Here is an 18,166-nt window from a genome sequence, read left to right on the forward strand (position 1 = left end):
GAAGGCTGCAGTCCTTGATCTTCATCAGCAAGGGCTTCAAGTCCTCCTACCTTTCAGCCGGCAACGCTGTGTCATCTGCCTATCTCAGGCTGTTAGTAAGCTTTCCTCCAAGCCTGATACCACATTCTCATTCATCGATCCAAGCTTGCTGATTAGTTGCTCTGAAAATAGATTGAGTAAGTATAATAAGAGGATACAACTCGGAGGCAGTCCTACACTTGATCTTAGCCAAAGGCCAAGAAACGATTGCTATTCCTTCCTAATTTTAAACCATGCAATGTTGCCTGGTCCTGTTTGTACAGCTGTCTCTTGATCCATGTACGAGTTTCACAGGAGCACAATGAAGTGTTCTGAAATTCCCACCCTTCTCCAAAGTTATCCACAGTTTGCTGTGATCTACAGCGTCAGATGCCTTGGCGCAGTCAATGAAACACAAGTGAAGGTCTTTCTGGCATTCTGTGCTTCCAGCTGACATCAGCAATTCTAGCCCTGGTTCTCTTAGGTTCCTGGGAGGGTTTTCCTTGGTTCTTGCTTCTCAATGTGGAAAGAATTCACGCCACAAAAGGACTTCTGGAAATCCAAGTAACTGTTTGTAAAGGAAAGGGAAGTTTCATCTATTACAGTCTCAGATAGTACACACTATCTCTGGACAGTGAGCAAGGCCACACGGTGGACCACGCAGGAGTTCCCAACTGAAGATGGCTACTTCAGGGGAGCGCGAAAAACCAGGTGGAAGAAGTACTGAAACAAGCGTGCAGAATGAGAGCAGCTGCCTTGGTCTCTCATTATCCCCTCCTACCCTACTCGAGGGAGCGTGGTTGAAGGTATTGGTTATTCTTCGTGGCTAAGTTCAGATGCACGTGTGATGTAATGTTGCTGGCATCTAGTGAGTGTGTCCATGTTGACCTTTACCTGTGTGTCTAAGTTTACCTTCACCATGGTCTGAGCATGCCCAGCTTTGGATCATCCCTATAGATGTCTAATGGGTGGCTGATTTCTTTCCAACCCCTTTATTGTGGCATGGCCAGCTAATTTTTGTTTAGACACAACCCCCTCTATCCCTAATCTTCCTCCCTATCAGTTGCATGTCCTCTTCTGAATCCGGCCTGAACCTCTGGCAGCTCCCTGTATTGCTGCAACTGTTGTTGGATGATCTTCAGCAAAATTGTACTGGCACGTTATGTCAGTGATATTGTTCTATAATTTGTGCGTCCTGTTGGGTAACCTTTCGAAGGGACACAAATACGGATCTCTTCCAATTAGTTGTTCATGGAGCTGTCTTCCAAATTTCCTGGCATAGACAAGTGAGTGTTTCCAGTGCTGCTTCAGCTTTCTGAAACATTTCAGTTGGTCTTTCATCAATACCCGGAGCCTTGTTTTTGATGAACATCCTCAGTGCAGCTAGAACGTCTTCCTTTAGCACCCAATGATTCTTGCTCACATGCTACCTCCTGAAAGGGTGGAATGTCAATTAGTTCTTTTTGGTACAGTGACTGTATTCTTTCCATCTTCTTCCGATGCTTCCTACATCATTCAATATTTTGCCCATAGAATACTTCGATATTGCAACCAGTGCCTTGAATTTTTTCTTGTGTCTTTTAGTTTAAGATGAGCTGATTCTTTCCTTTTGATTTTATAATTCTAGGTACTTACATATTTCATGATAATATTTGGCCTTGTCTTCTTGAGCTGCCCTTTGAAGTTTTCTCTTCAGCTCTTTGACTACATCATTCTTCCATTTGCCTCAGCTGCTCTGTGATTAAGAGCAGGTTGTAGAGTCTCATCTGACATCTACTTTGATCTTTTTTCTCCTGTTTTTTAAATAAGCATTTGCTTTTTTCATGAACGATGTTCTTGATGTCCTCCCATAACTCATCAAATCTTCTGTCGTTAGTGCTTAATGCATCAAAATCTATTCTTGAGGGGTTCTTGAGATTCAGGTGGAATAGACTCAAGGTTGTATTTTGGCTCTCGTGAATTTGTTTTAATTTTCTTCAGCTTTATCTGAATTTACATATGAGCAATTGATGGTCTGTTCCCCAATAGGCCCCTGGCCTGATTCCCTCCCGTCCCCAGCCTGATTTGTGCTGCTGATATTGAGCTTCTCCATTGTGTCTTCCCACAGATGTAGACAGTAGTACACATGTTCAGTTACCCTTTGTATTGTTGAGAAATGGTATTTGCTATGAACAAGTCATTGGTCTTGCAAAATTCTATTATGGTATCTCCAGCTTCATTTCTTTCACCAAGTCCATATTTTACAGCTATTGTTCCTCCCTCTTTGTCTCCAAATTTTGCATTCTAATCGTCAATAATTTCTGACTGAAGTCAGAAATCAATCAATTTCTGACTGAAGTCATTGGTAGAACTCTTCAGTTTCTTCATCACTAACTTTTGTGGTTGGTGTATTAATTTGAATGATAGTTGTACTGATTGAATTTTCCTGAAGGCAGATATATATAACCCTATCGCAGACAGCATTGTACTTCATGATTGATTTTGTAATGTCCTTTCTGACAATGAATGCCATGTCATTCTTCTTGGTTACGTTACTTATGGCATAGTCAATCATAGGATTTCTGATTAAAAATGGCCAATACCAGTCCATTTTAGCTCACTAATGCCTAGGAGGGTGTGGCAGTTGCATAATCTCCTGCCAGCTTGCAAAAGGGTGGCTTCTAGCCTGTCAATCAGGTCACAGCTTGATGGCCTCATTTAGAGGCTCAAGGGAGATAAATAGCTCACTAGAGGCTAGATACACACAGACACTCTGCTTGTCTTCCTGCTGACAAGCCACGTGGAGACCCCATGGAACCAGAGCCCTGGAGCTGGAGAAGCCACATGGAGCCCCACGCCAGTGCTCAGATGTGTCCACAGCCACTGCATCCACAAGACTTTTCACCCACTGGCCTGGGATCTTCCTGCATTTAGCACAATTGCATTGCTGCATGAGTCTGAAGGGGAATTTATGGACTAGAATCGACATATGGAGTAAGTAATACTGGACTTATGGAGTTGATCTGGACCGGGCTGGGCTGTTTTCTTAATGTACAATTGCTCTTTGATACGAAGTTCTCTCTTACACACATATTAGTGTCTCTGAATTTCTTTCTCTAGTCCACACAGACTAACACAGAGGGGCCCTGAAAGGGAGGTAGGCCCTCAAGGCCTTAACAGAGTAGCTGAAACAATGGGTTTGAGCCTAAAATCTGTGAGGACAGCACAGGGCGGGGCAGTCTCTCATTCTGTTGTGTATGTCTGTGCAGGAGGGACTGATGGGATGGTGTCTAGCAGCCACTTCCATAAAGAGTTATAGGCTGGGAAACTCACAGGGCCAATTCTACCTTGTTTTATACGGTCTCTCTGAGTCATGATAGACTTGATGGCAGTGATGTGTGTGTGTGTGTAGACAGATTTGGATCATAATAAATTATTCATTAAAAATGACTCCATTTATGATCGTTTTGGGAGGCCTGTAGGAGCAACGACTGAGTGTAAAGCTGTCGTTCAAGACCTGACGGCCTGCCGCCCTCAAAGTGAAACCACTCTCGTGGCCATCAAGTCAAGGGGAGTCCATTTTGAACTCTGCTTTACATTTATCTACCAATTTGGGGAGAACTAACTCCTTTCCTTTTTTAGCAGTTTTATGGAGATATGATCTACACATAATCATGTTCATCCACTTAAAGTATACGATGCAATGGTCTTTAGAGTCGTAGAACCATCACTATAATTTTAGAATTTGGGGGGAATTTTTATGGCGAATTAGGTGAAGGTTTGCGGAGCAGATCATCCGTCTTACACTCAATGATTCATGCACATTTTGTTTCCGCTCATCCACTCCGTCCACTGCAATCCCCTCAATGTGCGTGCCATACATTGTAGAGTATTCATGACTCCGACAGGCAGCTGTGATCCCATGAGCAGCCTCTCCCATCCCCACGCTCCCTCCACCAGCCTCAGCGGTCACTATCTCCTCTCTACAGAGCTGCCTCCTTTGGACATGGTAGTGGAGCTTTAAGTCGTGAGCACTAGGATTGTGGAAGGCTCTGACAATGGTTGTTGTTACAAGGTGCCATGCTGGCTGCTCTCACTCCTGGTAAGTTTACGTTCAACGGGTCCAAACGCTGCCGAGGCCTGCTGGCGCTGGCACTGTTCTACCTGAGCCCATTGTGGCAGCTCCTGCCAATTCCATCTCATTCAGGGCCTTCCTTTTGTTCACTGCCCCTCCAGTATGATGTCCCTCTCCAGGGCCTGGTACCTCCTGATACTGTGAAACGAGTCTCACCATCCTTGCTTCTTCTAAGCAGCATCTGGCTGCATTCCCTCCAAGACAGATTTGCGTGTCTTCTGGCAGCCCATGGCTCTCGGTGGGAGCCTGAAAGACATTTTGCATGCAGATTCAGCCTCAAAGGAGTTCTTTCTGCGTGCACGGCTGGCAATGTACAAAGCTTTGCCCTCAGGCAGGGTGAGTTTTAAAGTGAATTTTGGGGGCAGTCTTGCCCTCGGGCACTTGCTTGGGATGCAAATATGTACCTGGATGGACATTGTGGTGGTGAGGTTCTGAGTCGCGTGCAGACCCAACTGGTCAGAGAACCTCTGAACCAATCCTCTAAACTGGTCTCATCCGCAACAGTGCACTTACCATCTTCCTGGCCCCTATCCTGCTTCTACAGCTCGGACTTCAATGAGAGAATTCCCAGGCATGAGTCTCTGACAAACTTTCTTTTCCCTGACCTGTAACTTAGCCAGAAGGCTGTGCATCGATCAGACGTGATCATGACCTTGTGCTGGCGGTCTCTCTCATCTGGATGCTTTTGTTTTTGGTCTTTGTCCCATTTAAGAGTTAATAAAAGAGGACTCCATAAAAAATACATGAATTTGGGGTCATTTCCCCACCCCCTGAGCCCTGGTGGCATAGCAGGAAAAGTGTTGGACCGGTAAGTACAAAGTCAGCAGTTTGAAACCACTCAGGAGAACAAGCAGGCTTTCCACTCCCATAACATTTACAGCCTTGGAAACCCACAGGGGCAGCTCTCCCCCGACCTATCGGGTCACTGTGAGTTGGAATTGACTCCATGGCTATGAGTTTTCCCCTTAAAACCACGTTCATCTAAATAAGATCCAGCAGTGGCTTTTTTGTGTGGATTTGGGTTTCAGAGTAGTTTGGGAAGGTTTAAAATGCTCACAGCTGCACCCAAAAGTTGTTTGTCCAACCCTAGGTCAACTTTAAGGAGCCCTGTGAGTGAGTGGAGGATTCCTGGGACATTGTGGTTATGAGAATTGGGCTGCTAATTGCAAGGTCAGCAGTTTGAAACCACCAGCTGCACCTTGGGAGAACAGTGAGTACAGTACAGTCTCAGAAACTCACAGGGGTGGTTCTACCCTGTCCTGCAGGGTTGCTACGAGTCAGCCACAACTCGATGGCAGTGAGTTTGGTGTGGTCTTTTGAATGACTTTAGTGGGTTATGCAATAAGCCGTTAACTGCAAAATCAGCGGTTCAAACCCATCAGTTAGTCCTTGGAAGAAGGATGAGGCTTTCTGCTCTGTAAAGGTTTACAGTCCAGGACTCAATAACTTTGGTGTGGGGATGCAGACTTTAGAAGGTGTGCTACTCTGGGTTGAGTAGAGAAGCAAATTCATAGACACTCATAAGTGTATAAGATCGAGCTTTAGCTATAAGAGCAACTGAATATTGAGAAACCATCCCAGCCCAGATCAGGTCCATAAGTCCAATAATTAGCTCATATGTCTGATACCAATATATAAAGCCCTCCTCAGACTCATGAAACACATGCAATAATGCTAAATGCAGGAAGATCACAGGCCAGTGGGTGGGAAGTCTTGGATCCAGTGGCAGTGTAAGCATCTCAGTGCTGGCGTGGGTCTCCACGTGGCTCCTCCAGCTCCAGGGCTCTAGCATGGCTCCATGAGTCTTGCCCGCAGGAATGTCAAGCAGACTGAGTGTGTGTCCCGCTCCCAGAGAGCTATTTATCTCCTTAGTGTCTCCAAATGAGGTCATCAAGCTGTGACCTGATTGACAAGCTATACTCTACCCCTTCGCTCTTAACAGTCGCAAGTTGACAACAGCTTATGTAACTACCACAGAAGGGAACCATGTGGCCCACCAGTTAAATGTTTGGCTGCTGGCGGGAAACTTGGAGGCTCCAGTTTACCCAGAGGTGTCTCAGAAGAGAGAAATGCCTGGCATTCTAAGTGAAACCTCGATGGGACATGCTTGAACCCTGACACACATGGGCCTTTGGCAAGCCAGTGGCTGGTGCTGTGGGGTGATTTCTCCACTCTTGTTTGGCACAGAAAGAGGCTCTGGGCACACCTCTGTGGACGTGGCCCTGTTCTCCAGTTCTTTCTGGGAATCTCTCATTTCTGACTCCTTGGGTGGGGTTGAGGGACCTTGCTATCATATTTCTTGGACTACCCACACTGGACCGTGTCGAGCACAGGCTTCTGCCTAAGGTGACCATTCAATTTATTGGTGTCAAACAAAAATGACTCCCGGGATGTTCCTAGGCTTTTAAGGAAAAAACAAAACCAAGACAGAAAAGCAATTAGGAGAAAGTGCAAGGAAGCAGCAAGAGCAAGAGCAGGCAGAGATGGCGTGTGGGCATGAGAGGCCGGAGGCAGCTGCCGACCAGGTGCTGTCCTCGGGAGTGACCCCAGGGACAGGCAAAGGCTCAGCTGCTTAGGGTCTCCCACCCACCTCCTGTAGCAATTGAAAGCACACATTAGTCCCTCTCAGCTGGAGGTATTAACCGCCTCCATTAAATGCAAATGGAAACACCTGGGAGAGTGTCAGCTCAGCTATTATCCGCCATTTCCACCTCAGCTCCAATCTGGGCTCTGAATATTTCCTGTTCCCGGAGGCCTGGTACTCAGAGGTTTGGAGGTGAGGTTAGAGTCTGGAAAACAGCGAAGGTCCAGTTCGCCAGAAGTCCAATGGCAAACTTCTCTCTTGATTTCCGAGAAGAGGAAGCCTGAGAGCTGATGGTGTCCTTGGTCCTCCTCAGAGTCGGGGGTGGATGTGGGGGGGGGGGCAGGATGGGGTAGACGTGGTTCCCAGGGACCTTGGCCATCTGGGTCCCATTGGCTAAGACACTGCCCGCCCCCCCTTCCATAAGGTTGACCAGCTCTCCACACTCCCATCCCTCCATTCTGTCAGCTACTCTCTGGCTTTGGGGGGATGCTAAGTAGCTCTTCCTGGGAGAAGTTGCTGTCATTTGAGTTGAAGATGGAGACCTGCTCTCAAGGTAGAGCCATTTCTACCAAGTTGAGGAGCTAGGAATCCTGCAGGGCCTTTCCTCCCTTGGGAGACCCTCTGCTCTGCAGGGGAAGAACTCACTCCTCGGGAGGAGCTCACTCATACTCCTCCCATGGCTGGCCACGCTGTGCAGTGACCGGGGCTCACTCCCGATCCGCAGCCCGACCCAGCCTCCACCTGCCCTCCTGGGTCCGGCTCCCAGGCACTGACACAGAATCCTGTACTCCCAATCTCCAAATCGAGGGTTTCATTTGCCCCAGGAAATATGCAGAGGCCCCTAAACACTCTCTCTTACCGCACCTAATGCATGACAGCCGTCCTACCGCACCCAATGCATGCACTCAAGCCCCCACATTGACTCCTGCACGTGTAGTGTAGTCCTTAGGTGCTTCGAGTCCGTTCCAACATTTATCTCCAAGTACTACTCAAGACAGACCGAGATCAGGCACGCTCAGGGTGCTAAGGCCGTAGATTCCAACTCTTATTGCCTGGCCAGCCTTCGGCCCAGCAGACCTGAGACCCTGCCTGGTCCTGCAGCCCCCTCGCACGGGGGTGATGGTGGCGTTCGAGCTCCTTGTTAGTGGAGGTGGCCTGCTGCTTCACACTGACCTGTAAAGACTCAAGGTGATGCCAGGTGTTGCAGAGTGGAACTGCTGCATTGGATGTTGGGGGCCGATGGGCTGTCATCTTTCTGGAACAGACTGATAGGTCTTTCTCGGCAGGGGCCACTGGATGGGTTCACCACACCCTTTGTGTTCCTAAATAGCAGCAGCAACAGTATCGGACACTCCATACCCACTGCCCTGGAGTTAATTCTGACTGCTATTCACCCTACAAGACGGACTAAGATGCACCTGTGGGTTTCTGAGACCCCAACGTTTTATGGGAGCTGACAGCCTCCCATAAAGGGTGGACTCAAACTGCTGGTTTGTGGTTGTGTTTGTTTTTTGTGGTAAAACATGTGAGGGGACTTTAACATGTTGGGGGAAACGTGGAATCAAAAGGCAGTGGGGTTTTCCCACAAGCTTTTTGAAACCTCCCTGAAACATAACATTAAAGTTCCCATTCTGAAGTATACAGTTTCGTGGTCACAAGTATAGGCACAGGACTGGGTGAGTATCACTGCTGTCTGTTTCCTGAACATTCTCATCACGCCAAAGAGAAACTCTAAATCCACTAAGCAACAATTCCCTACTCCTCTCCTTGCCCCAATCCACTCCCCAGCCCCTGCTAGCTGCCCTTCGACTTCCGGTTTCTATGAATGGTCTATTCCAGAAAGTGTATGCGTTCACTTGAAGAGCATGATTATTAGGCGAACACATGACTGTCTAATGGTGGAATCTTAAGGAGTGTGTGTGTGGGGGGAGTATTTGGGTAGGGAAATATTACTGGGAAATGTTACTGGTAGCCACTTCTAGAAATATTTAATCTAAAAGAAGGACTGAGGAACGAAGAACAGAGAAATCCTGAAGGGGCACTGGGGCAGGACAGGGAAGGGGCGTGCCTGTCGACAGACGGTCTCCCAAAGGGCCCCTGTGCGCTGGTTGGGGTCTGTCATGCCCTCACCTCTGGGCCTCCAGCTACTCATTTCAGGGAGGTGTGAGGCCTGAGACTGCCGGTCTTGGGCTGATGCCCTATATAACGCCACTGTGTGCCCATCTGGAGTTTGTCCTAAAAACCTCTACTTTATTACCAAGTGGCTGTAGACCATTGGGACCGAGAACACCAAAGAGAATCGCTGCTTCTGCCGCCGCCGAGCGGGTGAACCCCTGCATTGGGGGTGTCACCCTCTTCCAGGAGACTCTCTACCAGAAGGACGATGGGCACCCCTTTCCCCAAGTTATCAAACCCAAGGGCGGATCGTGGGCATCAAGGTTGACAAGGGTGTGGTGCCCCTGGCAGGAACGAGCAGCGAGACCACCACCCAAGGGTTGGATGGGCTGTCTGAGCGCTGTGCCCAGTACAGGAAAGATGGCGCTGCCTTTGCCAAGTGGCGCTGTGTGCTGAAGATTGGCAAACAGACCCCTTCAGCCCTCGCATCATGGAAAATGCCAACGTGATGGCCCATTATGCCAGCATCTGCCAGCAGAATGGCATTGTGCCCATTGTGGAGCCCAAGATCCTCCCCAATGGCAACCGTGACCTGAAGCGCTGAGAAGGTGCTGGCTGCTGTCTACAAGGCCCTGAGCGACCACCACGCCTACCTGAAAGGCGCCTTGCTGAAGCCCAATATGGTCAACCCCTGCCATGCCTGCACACAGTTTTCCCACGAGGAGATTGCCATGGCAACTGTCATCGCACTGCGTCGCACAGTGACCCCTGCTGTTACCGGGTCACCTTCTTGTCTGGAGGTCAGAGCGAGAAGGAGGCGTCCATCAAACTCAATGCCATCAACAAGTGCCCCCTGCTGAAGCCATGGGCCCTGACCTTCTGTGGGCGAGCCCTGAAGGTATCTACCAGGAAGGCCTGGAGTGGCAGGAAGGAGAACCTGAAGGCAGCCCAGGAGTCCATCAAGCAAGCCCTGGCCAACAGCCTCGCCTGCCAAGGGAAGCACACTGCAAGCGGTCAGGCTGGGGCTGCTGCCAGCGAGTCCCTCTTCATCTCTAAGCACGCCTACTAAATAGAGGTGGTGTGAGGTTGCCCCTCAACACTCCAAGTCCCCCGCCCCCTCCCATGCCCACCTCTTGATGGGAGGGTGCCACCTGGGCACCAGGCCATGCTTTCCTCTCCCTCTCGCCGCCCTTGTGACATGACGTGCGGTGTTGTCTGTGTATGCAATGCCATCGCCCTTTCCAGCTCACTGCCAGTAAATATGGTTTAAGGGGGGTCAAAACCCAAAACCAAAAAGCCTCTGCTTTGGCTGTGACCTTGCCTCTCTGGGGTTCTTCTGCCCTCGAGCACCCCTGCTGTGGCCAACATAGAGAGTGACTCCTGTGTGATCTCCTCAGCCTTCCGGCTTTCTCCCAGCAGCCAGTGGGGTGTTCCCATCATGGCACTTGGATGCCCAACCTACTGCTCTGCAATAGCTTCCCGACTCCAGGGTCTTCTGGCTTTGCCAGCAGTTTGTCTCCTGAAATGTAACAGGCACACTGTCCCCCAGATTCAGGGGCTTCTCATGGTCTGTACAGAGAGAGCCCTGGTGTTGCAATCGGTCACGCAGTAGCGGGCTAACCTCAAAGTCATCAGTTGGAACCACTAGCTGTTTGTCGAAAGAGGATGCTTTCTGCTCCTATGGAGAGTTATCACTTCTGGAAGCCTGGGCAGCAGTTCCGCTCTGTCCTAAAGTGCTGCTATGGGTTGTTTGTCTTTACATTGAAGTCCAACCTCCTAGGGCTGTATTCAAGACCAACTCAGCTCTCCACACTCACACTGCAAACTGCTCTACTTCACAGTCCACTCATGGGGCCTCAGTACTGTCCTGGTGACTCACTGGGCTGCTCACTTTGAGGTTAGCAGTTCCAAACCTCCTCGGGAGAGATATGTGACTTTCTACTCCTGTCAAGAGCTGCAGTTTTCAAAACCCACAGGGACAGTTCTACCATGCCCTGTAGGGTCGGCCATGAGTCAGAATTGACTCGAGGGCCATAAGCTTGTTTTTTGGGTCATAATCCATTTGGCTGGCTCATGATTCCTGATTCCCCATTTGTTTATCCAACAAGTTTCTGCTGGGCACCTTCTATGTGCCAGACCATAGCTAAGCACTGGGGCACAAGAAGGAACAAGAGACCACCTCTGCCCTCCGGGAGTTCAGCAGCCTGAGGGATTGTTCTAGAAATAGGTCATGGGAATACACTGTGACAAGTGTGCCATGAAACAGTCAGAGTGTGCTGGGAGCTGAGGGGGTGAGTGCGTGCCGTGCCTGCCCTGCAGGTGTGCAGAAGAGGGGGGAGCGTGAGAGAAGGCTTCTTGGAGCTGGCCTGGTTTGATCCCTGATGTGGGGATGAGGGAAGGATAACCTAGCATAAAAAGCAGCTCTGAGTGGGTGGCTGTCGGAAGGATGCTCAGGAGAGTGGTAGGCCTTAAAACCTGGCAGGTAGGAAAGGCTGTTCTATAATTTTCAGTGGGATGTGACAGGATCAGATGATGCGATAGTTAAGGTTTATTGTGCCAACCTGGCCCATGAACACAAGTGGGATTAATTGAAAGGCAGAGATAAATGGATTGGTGAGCCTCGCCTGTCTGGTCTCTTGCTCTCTGATGGTCGGACCAGTTGTGGCTGCCTTAGCTAGTTCTTTGCCTCAGCTGGCAAGGCTCACTTCCTGTGAGGCATCACTGAGGAGAAGCCACATGAACCTACCCTGATGCAGCCCTGGGTGTTGGAGAAACCACGTGGAGACCCCTGCCAGCACTGAGATGCTTACACATTCACTGAGTCGGCTTTCCTCCTGCAGTCGGCGTCATTGCGTGTTTTGTGTGTTTAAGGAGGACTTTGTAGATCGATGTTGGACATATGGGCTAATGTCAGACTTATGAGCTTGGGCAGCACTGGGTTGGGATGCTTAAGGTACAATCACCCTTTATATAAACCTCTCATAAAGTATGTTCATGAATTTTGTTTCTCTAGTCTACCTAGACAAACACAGATGGTGACAGAGACGACAGGTTTGTGGGTAAGGAGGGGAGGAGAAAGGGTTGTCAGTTAGCCACATAAAGAGCAGTAGAACCTACAGGTGGCAGAAAGACGACTAGAAGGAGAGAGAGATGAGAAGACCAGGGCAGAGGGAGCACCACACAAGGGCCTGGGACGGAGGGCAGGAGAGACCATAATTCGAAGACCAGGAAGTTCAGGATGGCATTCCCTCCAAACCAAATTCACTGCCGAGAAGACGATTCTGACACACAGTGACCCTATAGGAAGAGAACGGCCCTTTAAGGTCCCGAGGCTGTCAATCTTTGCGGAAGCATAAAGTCTCATCTCTCTCCCCTTGTGGTGGTTTCGAACTACTGACCTTGTGGTTAGCAGTCCAATATGTAACCCACTACACCACCAAAATAAAAAAAAAAAACCTCACTGTCACAGGGTGGATTCCAACTCAGAGTGACCTTCTAGGTCCTGTGTTTCTGAGACTGTAGATCTTTACAGGAGTAGAAAGCCTCATCTTTCTCTACAGAGCAGTAGGCGGTTTCAAACTACTGACCCTGTGATTAGCAGCCTGATTGATGGGTAGTCCACTCCGTCACCAGGATTCTTCCAGTACCAAAGCCAGAGAGGGAAACTGGAGGGAAGAGCAAGCTTCTTTGGAGATGGGCTTAGCTCGAAGGGAACGGAACATGTGGTGCTGGTGGGTATTGAGCAGCACCGTGCAAAGCTCCCCATTGGGCCTGGGGCATGCAGATTAGGAACCGGGAAGAGGGAAGTTCTGAAGATAGACTTCGGAAATACCCCTTTAAAAAAAGTGTTTTTCCTTTGACCTATAATCCTCTTTGCAGGAATTTCTCCTAAGGATATAATTAAAGGTGTGTGTGAAGACTTATCTACAAATATGCTCATTGTTTATAACAGTCATAGAGTAGACAGTTTTTATAAACTGTCATGACAGTGAAAAATGTCTCACAATAAGAGGGTCGGTTAAATAGATCATGCTCTATCCGTGCAATGGGATTCTATCAGACAATAAATAAAAGGGATATTACAGATGAGTATTTATTGACACAGAAAACCACCAGAATATAAAAGTACACAATATAAGTAGAATCAGTCTATACAACTGGATATCCCTTCACAGAAGGGTTATAAGGAAGGGATGATTCAGCCAGGGTGCAGTACAGCACCGACAAACACACATCATTCCTCTAGTTCCTGAATGCTTCCTCCCCACCCCACTACCATGACCCAGGTCTACCTTAAAAATCCGGCTAGACCAGAGAACACACGTTGGTACAGATATGAGCTCTGGACACATGGAATTCAGGACAAACTCCTCAGGAAAAGTAGTGGGAATAGGAATGTCATGAGGGTGGGGGATGGTTGGGGAAGGGGAAGAGGGAGAAAGGGGAACCCATCACAAGGTTGGATTTATAACCCCGCCCGAAGGGGACAAATAACAGAAATGTAGGTGAAGGGAGGCAAAGGACAGTGTTAGATATAATAGTAACAATATAGATTCATGGGGGTGGGAGGGGAGGGAGGAAGGGAGGGGAAAAAGGGGGAGCTTATACCAAGGGCTCAAGTAGAATATGTTTTGGAAATGATGGCAACATATGTACAAAAAACTTGATCCAATTGATGTATGGAATGTTATAAGCACCCCCTGTAAAATGACTTAAACAAAAAGAATCAGTCCACAGAACGATTTGTAGGATAACAGCTCTTTGTTTTATTTTTAAAATCACCGTGTTTTCTAGGTGGTATAACTGCGAATGTCTGTTTGGTTCCTCGACATTACACCTATATACATGGCTCTCGTTAGGAGAGGATGGTTATTTTGGAAACTTGATTTAAATGAAAAGAAGTGTCCTAGGGAGAGCTCGGGAGTGAGAAGAGGGCTCAGGGACCCAATGACCTTGAGGTCTCTGGTCACGTGGCATTTAAGTGGCTGATAGCCCTAAAGCAAGTGAAAAAACAGACTCTACAGTTCAGTTTTCTCGTCTTCAGAGAGGGAAGAAAAACACCTTCCTCAAAATGGCTACAATAAAATATCCAGACATATAGTGATTGTTAGTACTACTCCGCCTTCTTTCTCCTCACTCATCCCTCCCCTGCTAGACCTGGATTCCGTCCTCACAGCAAGCATGAAGGATCTCTGTCTCCAGAGTTTCCATTTGAACTTCCGTTCACATGGATGGAATTTAGCTTCCTCAGCCCTGGGATGTGAGCTCCTGGAGGGCATGGTCCAAAGTCTGTCCATCTCCCCAGCCCTGTCATGCCCTGCACACCTTACAAAGGGAAGGTGTTCAATGAATGTTGACTAAATTTGTGTTGCTTTTTATGACTTGTATTGCTTTTTATGACTTACTCAAAGGTTGGATGACTCAAGGGTTAGCTTATTCAGCTCTCTTGGAATTTCTCCTCCCAATGCGTTGCTATGGCAAGGTTTTCTCTTTTCTCCAAAGAGATGATGAACAACAGAGAATGGGGGGGGAAGCACATGTAGGCCTCCAGGTTCTTGGGCAGTAACAGCAGCTCCGGGAGAGGGCTGGAGGATGAAGAAGCCACGCGAGGTCCTTTCCCGCTCCACTGGGAGACCTGTGGTCTCCCACACCACTCCCGGGGACAAGCAGGTCTGCTTAGGAACACGGAGAATTGGGTAGGCACACCACTCCACAAACCCAGATGCTCTCTCCACCTGGCCTCCTTCGATGGTGTTGTGCAGCAGTTTTGGGACAGGGCGCAGGACCCTGCCCCCAAACCCTCCAGGTGGCGACCTCCTTCCTTACAGGAAGATCTTTTGGGCGACTAGTTGATGGAGCTCTTGGGGCATCGGTTGGTTTCCCCATCTACAGGCTGGGAGCAACCCCACTGGTCCAGGTCTCCGCCACATCACAAGGGCATCAGGAAAATCACATGTGATCAAAAGTACGGACGGTGGAGAACTCTCTCGAGGGCCGCTCCTGCTGTCCTGCGCGTCAGTCTCCCTCGGGTTGGCACTGCCCCCCCGCCCCCCGCGCGTTCCTGTCCGCCCCGCCCTGGCTGCGTCGGCCTCACCCACTGTATCTCCATCTTTTCCGTCACTGCCTTCCCGTGCCTTAGCCATCTTCAGTCTTTCCATCTCCATTTCCGGGTCTGGCTCTCGGGCCTCTCCAGGGACTCGGGTTGCAGTTGCAGCCCCAGCGACCCCCGCCCGGTGCGCTCTCCTTTGGCACCGCCGTTGGGCCAGAGAATCGCCCAATAAGAGCTCCGGACCCAAGTCTGACAGCTCAGGAAGCGGCCAATCGAGTCGGTCCGGGGGGAGAGAGGGGGTGCTCAGTGCCCAGGCTGAAGTTGGGTTGAATGGGGGGGGGGAGGGGGACTAAAGGGGGCGATTAAACAGAGGGGAGCTAGGGCTGCGGGCGCAGGAACCCAGGGAGGCGAGGGAGGGGGAAAGAGCGCGCGCCGCCTAGGTCCAGCGGAAGGGTCGGCCGCTTGGCCTCGGCTCCGGGCATCTGGGAGGGAGGGGGCGCGGCGAGCATTTTAGGTGAGGAAGGGGAGTCGGGGTCTCCGCGGCCCCCAGGCGCCTCCCCCGGCCCGGCCTGAGGATGCCGGCGGGGCGCCGGGGCGGGGGCCGCGGCGGGGCCGGGGGCGGCCGCTCGCCGCAGTGAGCCGAGGCCGGAGAGCGCAGCGCGGCGCGGCGCGGCGCGGGGGGCGGGGAGGCGGCGGGAGCAGGGGATGCGGAGGGCGCTCCCGCGGCGGCGAGCGGGCGGAGAGGGAGGAGCAGCGCGAGCGGCCGGCGCGGCGCAGGGCCCGAGGCGTGCATGGAGCGCCCGGAGCCCGGCCCCCGCGGCTCCTTCGGGCTCCCGCGGAGCGGCCCCAGGGCGCAGCGGCTCTGCGGAGCGCCGCTCTGGGCTGGCGGCTGCTGAGCGCCGGCCCTCCATCGCCGGACGCCGTCCTCTCCGGGAGAAGCCCGTCTGCGTGCGGGCCGCGCGGCGGCGGCGCTGCGCCGGATCGCGCCCCCCCACCTAGCCCTCGCGCGCCCGTCCGTGCAGGGCCCAGAGCCGGCGGCCAGAGGCCTGGGGCGGCGGGGCCGGGCCGGCGCGCTCCGTTCCGAGGGAGGAAGAGGCGAGAGGGGCAGGGCCGCGCAGCGGGAGCCGGCCCTTGCCCCCGCCCCCTGCGCGGACGCGCTGAAGGCTCGGCGAGACTTTCTCTGGGGCTGCGCGCCCACTCTCACCGCGGGAGGGGGGGATGCGGGCGGCGGCCCCCCCACCCGGGCTCGAGGACCCTCCCCTCCAGGGCTCTCAAGCTGTTGCTCCGCCCGCCGCCCCCTCCCCCGTGCTCTCCACCCCCCCCACCCCCCCATTACCACCTCCCCACCCCTAGCAAGAAAATAATGCTGGCTGGCGCCCGCACCTTCCAAACACTCGCAGCCAGCCGCGGGGAAAGGGCACCCTCTCGCTCTCCGCGCCCAGACCCTAGCCGCGCCGCCGCCGCCGCGCCCCGTGCGCCCCTGGGTTCCGCTTAGGCAGGATCTGCGAGCGCGGCGCTCGGGCACCGTGGGCTCCGCGAGGCGCCGCCCGCAAGGACACCTCTCCGTCCCGCCGCGTCGCAACAACTCCGGCCCCGGTCGAGCTCACCGCGAGCCAGGAGTCCGGACCTCGCTCGGCGTGCCGCGCGGGACCGCTGCCGGGGCTGTGCCCGCCGCCCCCCGCTACCCCCCCCCCCTGCCCCGCTCGGAACCAAAGTCTATCCCGGACCTGCGACTCCGGACGCGGATTCGGAGCCACTTCTCACCTCCGGGCTGCGCCTGCTGCCCTCTCGCTCTCCCGCCGACCTCCTCCTCCTCCGCTCAGGACGGGGGTGCCACGATGTCCCGCGGCCGCCCAGGGCCCCGGGCCGCCCCCGACGTGTGACCCCAGCCTGGTCCCCCTGCTCGGCGGCCCTTCTTCTTCTTGGAGACCCCCGGACCAACCCCCGGCGGGCGAGGAGGAAGAGGACGACGAGGCCGAGGGGGGGATGTCCCACCCGAAAAACGTGAGCCCCCCGGGCTACGCGGCGCAGACGGCGGCGGCGCCCGCGCCCCGGGGAGGCCCCGAACACCGCTCTGCGTGGGGAGAGGCCGATTCCCGGGCCAACGGCTACCCGCACCCCCCTGGGGGGTCGGCCCGCGGCTCCACCAAGAAACCCGGGGGGGCCGTGACCCCGCAGCAGCAGCAGCAGCAGCAGCAGCGCCTGGCCAGCCGCTGGCGCAGCGGCGACAACGACGACCCTCCGCTGAGCGGCGACGACCCCTTGGCCGGGGGCTTCGGTTTCAGCTTCCGCTCCAAGTCCGCCTGGCAGGAGCGCGGCGGCGACGACTGCGGCCGCGGGAGCCGCCGGCAGCGGCGGGGCGCGGCGGGCGGGGGCAGCACCCGGGCGCCCCCTGCGGGCGGCGGCGGCGGCGACGCGGCGGCCGCGGCGGGCGGCGGGACGGAGGTGCGGCCGCGCTCGGTGGAGCTGGGCCTGGAGGAGCGGCGGGCCAAGGGCGGCGCGGCCGACGACCTGGAAGCTGGCGCCGCCGTCGAGGGCGAAGAGGGCGCAGCGGCCGAGGATGGCTGCAGCTCCGCGGGCTCGGGCTCCGGGCGCGGCGCTGTGCTGTCGCTGGGCGCCTGCTGCCTGGCGCTGCTGCAGATCTTCCGCTCCAAGAAGTTCCCGTCGGACAAGCTGGAGCGGCTGTACCAGCGCTACTTCTTCCGCCTCAACCAGAGCAGCCTCACCATGCTCATGGCGGTGCTGGTGCTCGTGGGCCTGGTCATGTTGGCCTTCCACGCGGCGCGGCCCCTGCCCCAGCTGCCCTACCTGACTGTGCTGGCCACCGCCGTGGGCGTCATCCTCATCATGGCCGTGCTCTGCAATCGTGCCGCCTTCCACCAGGACCACATGGGCCTGGCCTGCTACGCGCTCATCGCCGTCGTGCTGGTGGTCCAGGTGGTGGGCCTGCTGCTGCCCCAGCCCCGCAGCGCCTCGGAGGGCATCTGGTGGACCGTGTTCTTCATCTACACCATCTACACGCTGCTGCCGGTGCGCATGCGGGCGGCGGTGGTCAGCGGGGTGCTCCTGTCTGCCCTGCACCTGGCCATCGCCCTGCACACCAACGCCGAGGACCAGTTCCTGCTCAAGCAGGTAGGGGCCCAGCCGGCCACAGGGACCACATGGTGGGGTGGGCAGCCCTTGGCCCCAATGGGTTCCCACCCTAACCTCTCTGTGGGGAAAAGAGCCAGCGGGCATGCTAGCGGAGACTCTCACACTGCCTCTGAGGCTGAGAGTCTTCATGACC

At 53.5% G+C, this 18,166-nt stretch overlaps 1 protein-coding gene and 1 pseudogene across 1 annotated transcript in view; both read left to right on the plus strand.

Annotated features, from left to right (window-relative positions):
- Window positions 1–9,900, plus strand: part of LOC142455378 (fructose-bisphosphate aldolase A-like) — a 44,215-nt pseudogene extending 34,315 nt beyond the window's left edge.
- A 5,866-nt stretch (window positions 9,901–15,766) lies between these two features.
- The window catches only part of ADCY5 (adenylate cyclase 5), a 178,462-nt gene continuing 176,062 nt past the window's right edge, over window positions 15,767–18,166 (plus strand). Inside the window, exon 1 of the mRNA XM_075556322.1 lies at window positions 15,767–18,012. Coding sequence (XP_075412437.1) covers window positions 16,867–18,012 — 1,146 coding nt within the window. The 5' untranslated portion in view covers window positions 15,767–16,866. The remainder of the gene's footprint in view (window positions 18,013–18,166) is intronic.

Source organism: Tenrec ecaudatus, chromosome 8 (assembly GCF_050624435.1).
Source record: "Tenrec ecaudatus isolate mTenEca1 chromosome 8, mTenEca1.hap1, whole genome shotgun sequence".
Taxonomy (NCBI): domain Eukaryota; kingdom Metazoa; phylum Chordata; class Mammalia; order Afrosoricida; family Tenrecidae; genus Tenrec; species Tenrec ecaudatus.